Consider the following 12,545-nt stretch of genomic DNA (forward strand, 5'->3'; position numbering starts at 1 on the left):
CTATTGTGTATGTTTTAATTAATTAGACTTTCGATTATGTATTTCCATTCACTGTGCAGCTAAGTACTAAAATAAAAATTATTTGAATTACCCTGTAAATACGATTTGACAGTAGACATATTTGAAAGTAACATGTCACTTTACACAAACAAAATATTTATGTTTTTGTTCATTCTGTATTTGTTTCCAAAACAACTCAACCTTACTCAGCGTGCCTTTGTCGACACTCAGTAGCGTTTGGTACGCAGTAAGTGGCGGTTGGTTAAATTTTGAGGTCTAATTTCTTTTAATTCAATAGAGTTTTATTTTCTGCAAAAAACGCTTGCATACAAAAAAACAATTTAATAAAAAAGTCAAACACCTTTTAAAAAGAAAGCAGACAAACAAATTCTTACAAAATGTGCAAGTGTTTGGCCGGAAATGTTGCCTGCTGGTAAGTGTATTTTTACTATTTTAATATTTTTCTTTTAATCTTGTGTTTTATTTATTTTAATTTTAATAAAATGTATATTTATTCATTTAACATTTTTTATCAAAATGTAAACAAGTATTTTACTTAAATAGAGTAAATAATAGATGAAGTTTATTTAATTGTTTTCAATGTTCCTCTTTCAACACAATTTCCTCGCCACTTGCATCTACACATATTTTTTCTATATTTATTATGATGCTGTGTAATTTTATTTGTGTTTAGGTGTAGGTACATACATATATAGTAGGTATGTTTGGATTAATATTTTTATTTGAAAAGTAAATTTTGCACAAAAATGGAAATTTATATCATCTGTCTACCTAAACGCTGCGATACTAAGTGCAAATATTGTTTAAGTCTGTTTTAAATGTGATACATAAGTGTATATTTTACTAGGGCTGCTTAAAAATTATACCCACTTGTGCTTGATTAAGCATAACGTAAAATTTTTAATTTTTCTTATTCTTTAGAGATACAAATTAAACCGTTAAATTTTAGGTTTTTACTCAAACAAATTTTATTTGAACAAAGTGTTGTTTCAAACCGAAATCAATAACCCAGCAAAAACTTACATTAATAAGTAATGAGTTAAAAGGATAATTAAGACTTGCTAACATGACTTGCTAATAACGACTTGCATATAACACCGTACGACACTCAAAATTAGACACGAATAGAATTGAAAACCTAAATAGATATTAAAGGATAAAAATTTTAAAATACATTTTTGACACCTTTTTACCCTGATAGTATGAAATAAAAATAATACAAAATATGTCAAAACTCTCCTTGTTCTATTAAAATCAAATTTGGTAATTTTTTTTGCAGTAGAAGTATTTTAAAATATTTTTTTGAAAAATGTACTTCTCTAAAATTTTGAAGTCTTTTTAAAGGACATGGGATCACGAAATGATAAACCAAAAACGCAGTTTTTCTCCGTTAAATTTATGATTTTAGACGTATATCATCCGGTTCATGTCTAACGATTTTTTTCTTTTTTGTTGGACGGTGTAATCATAGATGTAAGTACTTATTTTGATTTTTGCCAAATAAAACAACTTTTTAACTCTCTATTTATAAGCGATCGTGGTAAGTAATTTCTTCCCAAGGTCATTGCCGTGTAAAATAATGAGTTCAAAAACCAATGCATATGAAAGTAGTGAAAAGTGGTTTTATTAACGTTTTAACTCATTACATTTCAATGTAAGTTTATAGTTATTGTTAAGACTTCAGAAATTTATGCAAATTTAAAATAAAAATCATTTCCCAAATTTGTTCACATAAAAGAGCAATCCAATTCTTATATTCTAGCTGTCTTATCCAAAAACAATTATTAAATAAACATTGGTTATTAAAATCAGTTTTTATATGGAAAAGGTGTGTAGTAAATAGGGATGCCAAACGGGACTGGCTTTTACAAATCCCGGGATTCGGGATTTTGAATATTGCAATCCCGCGATCCCGGGATATTTCGGGATTACATAAATTTAATTATTTTATACACGAAAATCTTAAATCTTCATGTTTGTGAAGAAAATTGTATAATCTTGTGGAAATTAATCGACAGAAGATAAATTTAAATTAAAGCAATCCAATTAATTCCAATTCTTGAATAAAAACATTTAGAATATCATAATTTCAGAAATTTGGTAACTACATACATACTTCCTAAATAAAAACAAGTAGGAAAGTATAGTCGGCTATGGCCGACTATATGATACCCTAGACCATTTATATATTTTAAAAATTATTTATTTTTCATAAAAAAAATTTTTGAATTTTACCTTAATTCCAATTGCTTAATTGTATTTAAGCAATTTATTGATGAAAAACTAAATTTCTAAAAGAGGCTTTATGTGGGAGCTAGGGTCAAATATGGGCCGATCCTCAAAAAATTGGGAAGATAATTTTATATAAAGGTTAGTTATGCTGAATGTCATCGCGATACTAATGGTTATAAGTAAATCTTTGGACGTTTAAGGGTTCGTATGGGGGCTACGGTCAAACGACGGCAAACTCAGAAAGTGATTCTGAGTCGATCGGTATTCTTTAAGGTGGGTGTAGGACCAATATTTGTATGCCTCCCAACTGTAGTGGTGTAGGGTATAATAAATACAACGTTCAATCCTTCGAATATCAATTTAGATCATAAATGAACCTTTTCTTTGGAAAATGTTATCTACATTCAGAACAATTTTATTTAGATATCATTTAGATATCAATTTAGATATCATTTAAAAAATAAATTTTATATTTGACTGTGCCGAAATAAAATAAATATTCCGGTATGTGATGGAATTCGAACGATTTGAAATCAATCGATTTGAAAAGGTATGATGAATTTCGATCGAGGAATGGTTTATTACTTTCTTGCAAAATAATACGCAGACAACAAAATATTTTCCATTTAAGAGACTCAATTTAAAAAAATATGATAATTTGTATGAAAAGTCACAGAAATTGAATATTACACAATTTTTGAATTATTTTTGTAGATTCAAATCGATTCTACTTTAAAAGTGAATTTCATCAAATAGCTGTTTGTAATGTATTGATATTAATATTGGCATCAAATTGATTTTCAGAAGAGGTCCTTTTAGGATTTCTTGTGTTAATTTTGGTCCAAATTTGAGTCTACTATAGACAAAGAATGTGTATGAAAAAATAAATTTGTATGTACTATATATGGTATCATACCACTATAAAAAATAAAAAGTTCAAAATGTACAAGATTAGCTGTGCTGAATTTTGTTCTGCATAAGTCAAAAATAAACTAAGATCGTAATTTTTAAGCGAATTGAATGAAATTATGGCTCAAAAAAAAAAATTTAGTAACAAATCCATGGATATCCTAATCCCGAAAAAATCCCGGGATTTATTTTGCAAATCCCGGGATTCAGGATTTTCTAATCCCGAAAAATCCCGGGATTTTCGGGATTGGCATCCCTAGTAGTAAACCATTGGTAATATTAATAATCGTTTTTGAATAAGGCAGTTTATCTTTAATAATAGTTGTTTTTATTTTATGAATTATTATAAAACTCGTGGTGTATTATTTCTTTAAGAAACTTTTTTAAAAACGCTACAATAAATCTAAATTTACTGTTATTCACTTTTTTCAGCAGATATAAAATATTTAACTTTTAGTTAATAGAATAAACAGCAAAAAGAAGTGATGGGTTTATTACGTCGCGCTGTTGTCCAAAATCTCAATCTAGCCGGACAAAAGTCATTTTTCAAATACATATTTCGAAATCTATTTTTTTGTATGGTAATATGTTGTCAAGTGTCCATAGCCCATAACGCAAAATTTTGTTTTCTTAGAATAGCTACGCAAGCATTGCTATATAACTTCAGCAATTAAGCTTTCTCATTAAGCTTTTAAAGTGTCTGAAATATGTATTATGTAGCAAAGTTCCGTTTCGAAATATGAGAAAAGGCGAAAAAAAACAGAAAAAATTTGTACATCTATGTTTTAAGTCTGATTTTTTTTCATTCTAGAGTAAAAATATTTTAGACGATGAGTTTTTAGTTTAAGAGATATGTATGTGTATTCGAATGTCCACCCCTAGAGGGAAAAACAGGAAAAAGAAATTCAAAATAAACGGGCAAAAACGGCTAATTATGTGTTCCTTTGCTACATTTTTTGTACTTTTATGAAATTTGAGAAATATGTATATATTTTTTATTAATATTTTTCCGTAATCGGTCAAGAAATGTGTTTTTCAAAAATGTTTTTGCAAAACATCATTGAAGAGGGAAAGGTTCCTCTCTGACGTGTTTTTCTTAATAAATGTTCTACAACATCGATTTGTGAAATGATACAAAATATATTAAACAAAATACCTAAATTTGAATAATTCAATGGAGAAGGAGGGTATGAGTAGTAGTTTTGGTACTGTGAAATTTCAATGAAATTTCTTTTATAGCTTTATAAGATCACAAAGAAATTGCAAGGACTTTCTTCATAAGGAGACCTTCACCATGTATTTAAACACGAAGAAGTTAGGGAAAATTAGCACTTTATGCTTTAAGTCTAGAATTATTCTTTCTCCTAAGTTAAATATGTATACTATAGTTTTACCTAACTAGATGTATTAGAATTATAAATTTGGATTCTTTTAGCTTTATAAATTGGCAAAAAAATTTGTGAATTAATTTCTTAGTGAGAGGTAAAATGAGTAAAATTTTTTTATTTCGTAAATGCTATGTTATGTTATTTAAGTCAACGAAATTTTTATATTTCTAAACCACTTAAAACCCCGAGCAACGCCGGATACAAAAATCTAGTTGTAAAAAAATAATATGAAAAGTAAAATGAAAAAATGTTGGTGTAATTAAGGTATGAGTAAAAATTGCTGTTTCTATTTTTCATAAAAATGTTTGTTTTAGAAAAAATATTAAATTATGCACGGGTCTGAAAGTTTTGATCAATATCTTAATTCAGTTAGAATTTTAAATGGGGATTTATCTGACTTAATTGTAACGGTTTATATTGGTGTAGTCTATAAACATGCAAAATTTTATTTCGATACGGCTTTGCAAACGCGAGTTATGAGATTTGTTCGGCTAGATTGAGCATTTGGACCACTGTGTGTCGTTTCGAAACAGACTCATTGCATTTTCTGTTATCGCTACGTATGTATGTATATTAGACAGACTCACAAATAATGATGCTTGAGTTCCGCTCCTCAAAATAATCGTTATATCATATGGTGTTACCCAAAATATTTTGACAGTTGTCAAGAAAATATCCTATGATGGACACGAGTTTATGTGATCAATTCAAAATTTTACCCAGTTTCAAAAAAACTTTTTGTTTTATGATGGTTCCCAAATTATTTTGAGTCTTTCAATGGCCGCTCATGAGCTGGGCCGGCTTTTTTAAGAATTTCATGTAGGAATACCTATCAATCGATGCTCATTAATGTACTGAACACGAGAAAAATAAAAGAGTAATTTTTTTCAGTTCCCTACCAGCGATTGAAAATCCTAACCTCAGTATAATTTTTGAAAAATAAAATGTCGATTTTTTCAAAATGGGTCTCAAAAATTCCGTAATTTTCTGCTGATTACGGCAAAAATAATTTTAATGTAGAATATTTTTGGTCCACAAAATTCCTCCTAAAAAGTGGTCAACGGGACACCCTAATGTACATATATATGTATACATTTTCATCTGCAAATTGAATATGTCTTGTGACGAATCACTGACGATAATGTTGAACTGTGATAAGCTTGCTTAAAAAAGTTTTGGAATATCTTTTAATATGTATAACAAAGCTAAATAATCTTGGTAATCACTGGTATATTTTTAAATTGCTATAATTGAGAGACACTGTAGTGACATTATTTTTCAATATTTTACTTCTATGACAAGTAAAAGTAATCATCATAAATTTGGGTCACCAGTATAACAATTTACAGCAATCAACTGCATGCATCATAACGTTTTCAACAAACAACAAACTGCACTTAAAGGACTTCCCAACGAATGAATCATAGAAAAAGGAATGTTTCAAGTGAAAGTTGAGACCTCAATTGTTGCGGCACAGTCGCTCTATTGTTATTCAAATATAAAAGCCACAACAAAACTATAAACAAAAACTATTCATAGCTATGGATATGGGAATATACATACATATGTACAAATGTATGTACATACTTGCTAAATACAAACCCACAAATTAGCATACCACATAGTTCTAAATAGAGAATTGAGGTTGGTCACAATAATTATAACTTTTTTAAGATATATTTTTAATTTTCCATACCAAATTCTAACAGATTATTAAACTAACACTTATTTCAAAATTTCTTCATAAAATTTATAAATTTAATAATCTGTGCAAAATGTACATTAAAACACAATTATAATCCATTTAGGTTTTCTTGAAAAAGGAAAAAATATTACAGAGCTTAAATTTTTATTTTAAAGTCGGCAGATTGGGCTTTGAGATGACATAACAATTTTTATAAATAAAGGTATCTTTGAGCTGTTCAATGAAAGCAAAACGTTCGAAGTTTTCACAGCATTGTTCTTATAAAACGTTCGCTTTTTGATTTTATGCGAAGTACAACACACCCCTCAAATATGGCCAAGAACGTTTTTTTCAAACTTTATGACACGATGTCTGGATGGATTAATTCTAATGCCAGATTCGGATTCACAGCAGCTCAATCCTCTAGAAAAGTACACATTGGTCTCTGGGTTTTGTATTTCTTAAAGTTTTGTTGGTCTGTGAAATTATTGTTTTGAAAATGTTTGATTCTTAAAAGATCTGTTGGTATACATATATAGGATCATTTGTTAAAATATGATGTCATCAACAAAGCATAATTCAGAAACTAAGAATTAAGGTTTAGAAAACCTGATGTGATGAATACATTTTGGGGCTAGATCCGGTTTCAGATTTGATAAATTCTCTAGAAAAATATACTTTGGTCTCTGGGTTAACAATTTGTTTGTTGGTGTTATCAGGATCAGCTGTCCCAATCACTATATTTGTTCCTTTTTACATACATATAAGATATATTTTTAATTATAACACATTTGATTTGGTAAGGAAAAGTTATAATGTTTATGTTTACTGTTCACAAAATTCCACTGAAAGGAATTAAAATAAAGAAGAATGTTGTATTCTTTTTCGGGAACATCAGCACCATATAATTTCCCTCCATTCCAACTGGGCCTCCCTAGTATTCATACTACATATAGTTTAATGTAGTAAACAGCTGCCGAATAGTTTATTTACATTTTAAGGGTTTTTATTATTTAATGTTAGTTGTTGTTTTTTTTTATATTATTTTATTTACAAAACTTTTTTTCTTTTGGCGCCAATGTACATTTTCATATTGACATGCAAGAAAGGATAATAATGTACAGCTCTCATGAAATAATTCAAAATAGAATGGAATGTTTTCATAAAATGATTAAGACTGCTTTTGTGTCGTTCTCAGTGTCTCCAGTCAGGCGAGACCGTATTATACGCAATTTTTTAAATGTATGTACATATGTATGTATGAAAGTATCTATGTATATACATATATTATAATCCTGATACCCCACTAATTGTTATAAATTGTTTGTTTCGTCCTGGTATTCGCTCACCCCTACTCCAGAGATATTTAGATGCGACATAGATGAAAAAACAGGAAGTATATGATATTTCCTGTATGTTAGTGCTGCTTGTGGCGGCGACTATTTATTATCGAATAGCCCGCCAGACATTCAGTCATGTCTTTTAAGTAATGACGCATTATTTGTTTGGTATAATTTTTTTATTTATATTTATCCAATTTGAAAATTCCTCCCCATTTTATTCATAAATATTCTTTTCTATTATCATGACATCATCTTATAAGATTAAAAGTTTTGTGTGTCAAATACATTACGAAGAGAAAAATTAATAGTTTCAGTAGAATTACATACATATATACATACATTTTTATGTACTGTTTTATATATCTACGCGTATTGTTCTATAAATATTCATACATACAGTATACATATATGTATTTTTATACACATAAATGTAATAACTTTAAAAATAGATTAATAGCTTGTTTAATGATATCGAACTTCAGTTTTCTTAAGTGTTCTAATCGAAAGTAAACAAATTATAGTTTAACAACTTCGAGTGAAATTGTGTAAGGAGAGTCGAACTCCCGCAAAAAAAAAATAACTTCCAAAGAAGCAAAAATGAAGTAGGATTTACTCCATGGAAGTACTATAAAAAGCTGCAGAAGCAAATATTTTAACACAGGCTTGTTATAGGAGTGATGTCCTTTTTTATGATTCCAAATTCACGACTTCTGAAGTCGTGAATTAGTAATGCAATTTTGCTTTCGTATTGAACATTTTATGAAATAAACAATATATTGCTTTTATGTAAAATGCAATAACAGTTATATAAATCGATATACTGCCAATATGCATTAGTGCATTGATAATTTAAAATTCCAATAGATTGACCAATCAATCTAGGCAATATGAATTTACACGTATTATCCTGTTCAACATGGAACATGTCTATAGGCCTTTAATTCTTAGTCACTGTGCCCTCTATTGCACTTATTGCAATCAACACACATTCTACAAATACTTGTTGCGTTGTAATAAAGTTAGAAGCTGTAGAGACAACAAGTAAAATATTATCATATATTTGTAAATTTCAGAAAGAGGCCCATATATAGACTTGTGGTATTCCGTTATCATATTTTGACAAGATTGGCAAGCGAAACGAACAACGGTATAGGTATTAATTTTTTTATTATTTCAGTATCGATAACGGTATTTAAATTATATCGGTATATAATAAATAAAAATTGTATTAAAACTAATTTAAAGTTAAAAGAAAACATGCAAGAGTGGGTTCAACAATAGAACTATTATCACAGAATTTGGAAAAGTCAATAAAATTGTTTACTATAAATACTGTATAAATAAATAGTTACTATTATGGACCGAGGTCTACAGAATTTTATAGAGTGATTACTTTTAATATTGTTTAAAAGTATTATTAGGGTACTGTCAATGAACCGATCCGAACCGATCCTCATTAAATACAGCAAATAACACCAACAGAAATTTCTGGAGGCTCCTCCATTTGGGCCTTGTAACGTTTTGCAGATCATCTTAAAACGGCCGCAGAAAACATATTGTATACATTTGTGGGTGGACATTTTCTTTTTTATTAATTTAAGATTTAGGTAATACTAAAACTACTTCCCTGTAAACATTGTTGGACTACATGATAGGACAATAGGGCTGATCAAATCATTTTAGCAAGAGAGTAGTTTTGGGATTAGTCTAATGTAATGCATAGAAAGGTTACGTGGTCCTCACCTAGGACATCACAATGTTAAATTCATATATTTGGATTAGTTTTGGACCAGTCCTAATCTTTCTTTACACGCGTGTGCCGAGTAGTCTCAATTTTCGCAGATAAACAATAGACATATACAAATTTGTTCATGTTTTGGTAATGACCAGTACTTTTTTATTACATTGCATTGTAATGATTGCAATTTTTAAAAAAATATATAAATATCCAACTTCTACCACTTTAGATAACTTTAATGCTAATAGATGCAAGATATCGGTATTGAAACTGGTATAATACCGGTATTGCTAACGTTATGATAACAGTATTCTACCAGTATAAGGGTAAACGGTAATTGAATATCGGTATTTATACCAATAAAATAATTTCGGTATCGATATCAATACCGTTATTCCATTTTAAACGGTATTTAAACGGTATCGGCTGCCAACCTTGTATTTTGACATCAATATAAATATCAGAATGATTTTAGGAATATGGGTCAATTGTGGACCGAACTTTTTATCATAATTTTATAATTTTTGAATGGAAGTGTGGGATAAACTACGGACATTTATATGGAAAGGCGGGGATATATTTGGGCTTGTAATGACATATATCGACCGATATAAATTCTGGACGCATAAAACTATCTTGCGCAAAATTAATATATTTACATATGAGTATTTAAGCAATATTCCGGAGGTCTTCTATGGAGGCCAGGGGAAATTGTAGACCGATATTGCCCATATTTAAATATTAAGATTACGTTATCTTTAATCAATATTTGGGAAAATTATACGTTCGGACACTTTCAATTTCTATTCGTTATTATTCCTACATTCAAACGAAAGTTTTCGAGGTCGGTAAACCAAATTTGATTCGAATTCAAGAGACTAGCTTTTCTTCCGATATTGATGTGGCTATAAATTCGAATAATTTTAATTAAAAGAATATTATGAAAAGTTAAGTACATATTAATAACAAATGCGTTTAGTTAGGATCTGCTATCAAAAAGCAAATAAAATAAGGATTTTTTCTGCGGAATTTTAGATAGCTAATTGAAAATGGACATATAGTTTTTTATCAGAATAAAAATATTAAGATTCGAAAATATCATTGCAATGGAAAACCAATTAATTATGTGCTTCTAAAAATGAATTTCAACCAAGACGAAATTTGATTTTTTACCACATTAATTATGACCGTAAGAAGAGGCTCCTTAATAACTTGTAATTTAGCTATTTAAAGTTGCGTAGATTGTTATATTGTTTTTTTTTTGTACTAATTTTTCTGAAGTATTAAAATAATTTAATATTATGTAATAATTTAATATTTTGTTTATTTCTGTCTAATTCCAGTTGTCTCAATTGTGCAGTCGGAGTTTTAATGTCTATTATTAGTGCGTTCCTGGTTATCATTATAATCGTTGGTATTGTGGTATACTTTGTTTATTATCACGATGGTGACCACAGTGATGATGTTCAAAATTCTGTGGATAAATTCAAGAATGCCTTGTCGGATAACTTCGATAAAGCTTCAAAAATTCTAAGTATGTGTTGTTGCAAGCGCAAAAAAACTATTATTAATTAATATTTTTTTTCTTTTCAGATGATTAAATGATTAAATGAAATAACTATTCCTAAAAAAAAGTTCATTTTAGTTTTGCAAAATGAACGTGTAACGAATCTCCATCATAATTTTTCACCTATATATACCTAAATGTATTTATTATAATATTTATATGCCTATGTAATGTGTATTTAATTTTTAAGACTTAAATATTTTATAATATTGAAATTTATCTAATGAAAACTAAATCCTCCTAATAATCATAAAAATTACAACTAACTTATATTTATGCATTGAATATAACAAGATTCACAACAAAACAATCTTTCTCCAATAATAATGCCATTGTCTTAATACAAAAAGTCAAATCAAAATAGTGGACCTGTAAATTAATAATTAACTTATTAATTTTAGAAGAAGACAAAACAAAAAAAATGTACAATTTTTAATAAAATATGTGCATACATTTATTTTATGTATGTATTATATATAATATGTATGAATGTACAATGTTAAAATGTATGTAAGTTTGTTTTGCATGCATTTGAATAAGTTTCTCAGTTACTATTATTATATGTATGAATTTTTACTGTAACTTATATTTATTATAAATATTTAATAAATTTAAATACAAAAAAATATGTAAATGTTGTATTCGCACATATTTACAAGAATTATTTTAAATTCCTATCGAGAATCATCACATGCACTGTGTTTTCTTTAGTCCTCTCAATATAGCCGGTAGACGTTGTTCAAGTCGAAGCTGATTTGAAAATTGTCATATATATACATTAGAGTGCTCCAAGTTTGTATGAGGAAAACAAATTTGGTCCGTCATCTAGAATTGTTCTTTGTATATATCAATAATTACTCGACTATTAGTTTTTGTCCTTATATGTAAGATGATAACGCAAACTTCTTCTCAGCTATGGTCAAAAAAGTTAGATTTTTTTCAGCGGCTGTTTGAAAACTCCAATTACAGTTTTTTAAAAACTTTATTAAACAAGTTTTAAAATTTTTAGGAGATCTCTTGGGAATTATAGACATTAGATAAGGGAATTAACCGGTAAAAAATAAGATCAATTCTTCTCACAGTTTAGCTGTACCTGCGATTTAACTCGGCGGATTTCGAGAAATGTATAGTATAGTCGGTCATGCACGACCATATGATACTCTACATCAGTTATTAGAATATTTAATATACATATGTATTTCTGTGGACAAAACCATTTATCTCGACATACGATAATTTCCCGAAATATCTAGATTTAATGATATAACACCGATCAGATCAACTTATTTCGAATTTTTTTCGGAAAATCCTCAAAATTCGAGTCGCAGGTACCGTTAATATGTGAGACACATTGACCTAATTTTTTACTGTTTTATTCCTTTATTGTCCATGAGTCACATGGAGATCTTATACAAATTTTAAAATTTATTTAAACAAATTTTGAAATTGGAATTTTGACTACTAAGTATATTGACTGACTATATCCAAAAATAAGATTTAAGTTATCTAATGAAGATAAATACTCATATTTAAGTAAATACGAATATATTTAATTTAATGGTTTTATTAGAACATTTCCCAAAGTACCTTAATTTGTTTAATCATTCTCTTTTAAGATTTTTAGTAACTTTTGTTTACGGCAAAAACAACATGTAGCATTTTT

General features: G+C 28.4%; 1 protein-coding gene across 2 annotated transcripts; it reads left to right on the forward strand.

Moving 5' to 3' along the window:
- The first annotated feature begins 222 nt into the window (after positions 1–222).
- On the forward strand, positions 223–11,516 carry LOC119616278 (protein midgut expression 1). 2 transcript variants are annotated; one of them, XM_037972619.1, is made up of 3 exons: positions 223–433; positions 10,659–10,849; positions 10,909–11,516. In XM_037972619.1, exons 1-3 carry the CDS (start codon positions 399–401, stop codon positions 10,914–10,916), a joined length of 234 nt encoding a protein of 77 aa, XP_037828547.1. In that variant the 5' UTR covers positions 223–398; the 3' UTR covers positions 10,917–11,516. The 2 variants fall into 2 exon arrangements, with proteins under 2 accessions (XP_037828547.1, XP_037828548.1); XM_037972620.1 differs by having other exon boundaries at positions 10,917–11,516.
- The last annotated feature ends 1,029 nt before the right edge of the window (positions 11,517–12,545 follow it).

Source organism: Lucilia sericata, unplaced genomic scaffold (assembly GCF_015586225.1).
Source record: "Lucilia sericata isolate MDLA Ls3-8-SP2 unplaced genomic scaffold, ASM1558622v1 Contig000064F_arrow, whole genome shotgun sequence".
NCBI lineage: Eukaryota > Metazoa > Arthropoda > Insecta > Diptera > Calliphoridae > Lucilia > Lucilia sericata.

Coding starts and splice junctions, on each gene's coding strand:
- LOC119616278 (XM_037972619.1), top strand. CDS start 399: ATGTGCAAGTGTTTGGCCGGAAATGTTGCCTGCTG. Junction 434..10,658: donor GCCGGAAATGTTGCCTGCTG/GTAAGTGTATTT, acceptor GTCTAATTCCAG/TTGTCTCAATTGTGCAGTCG.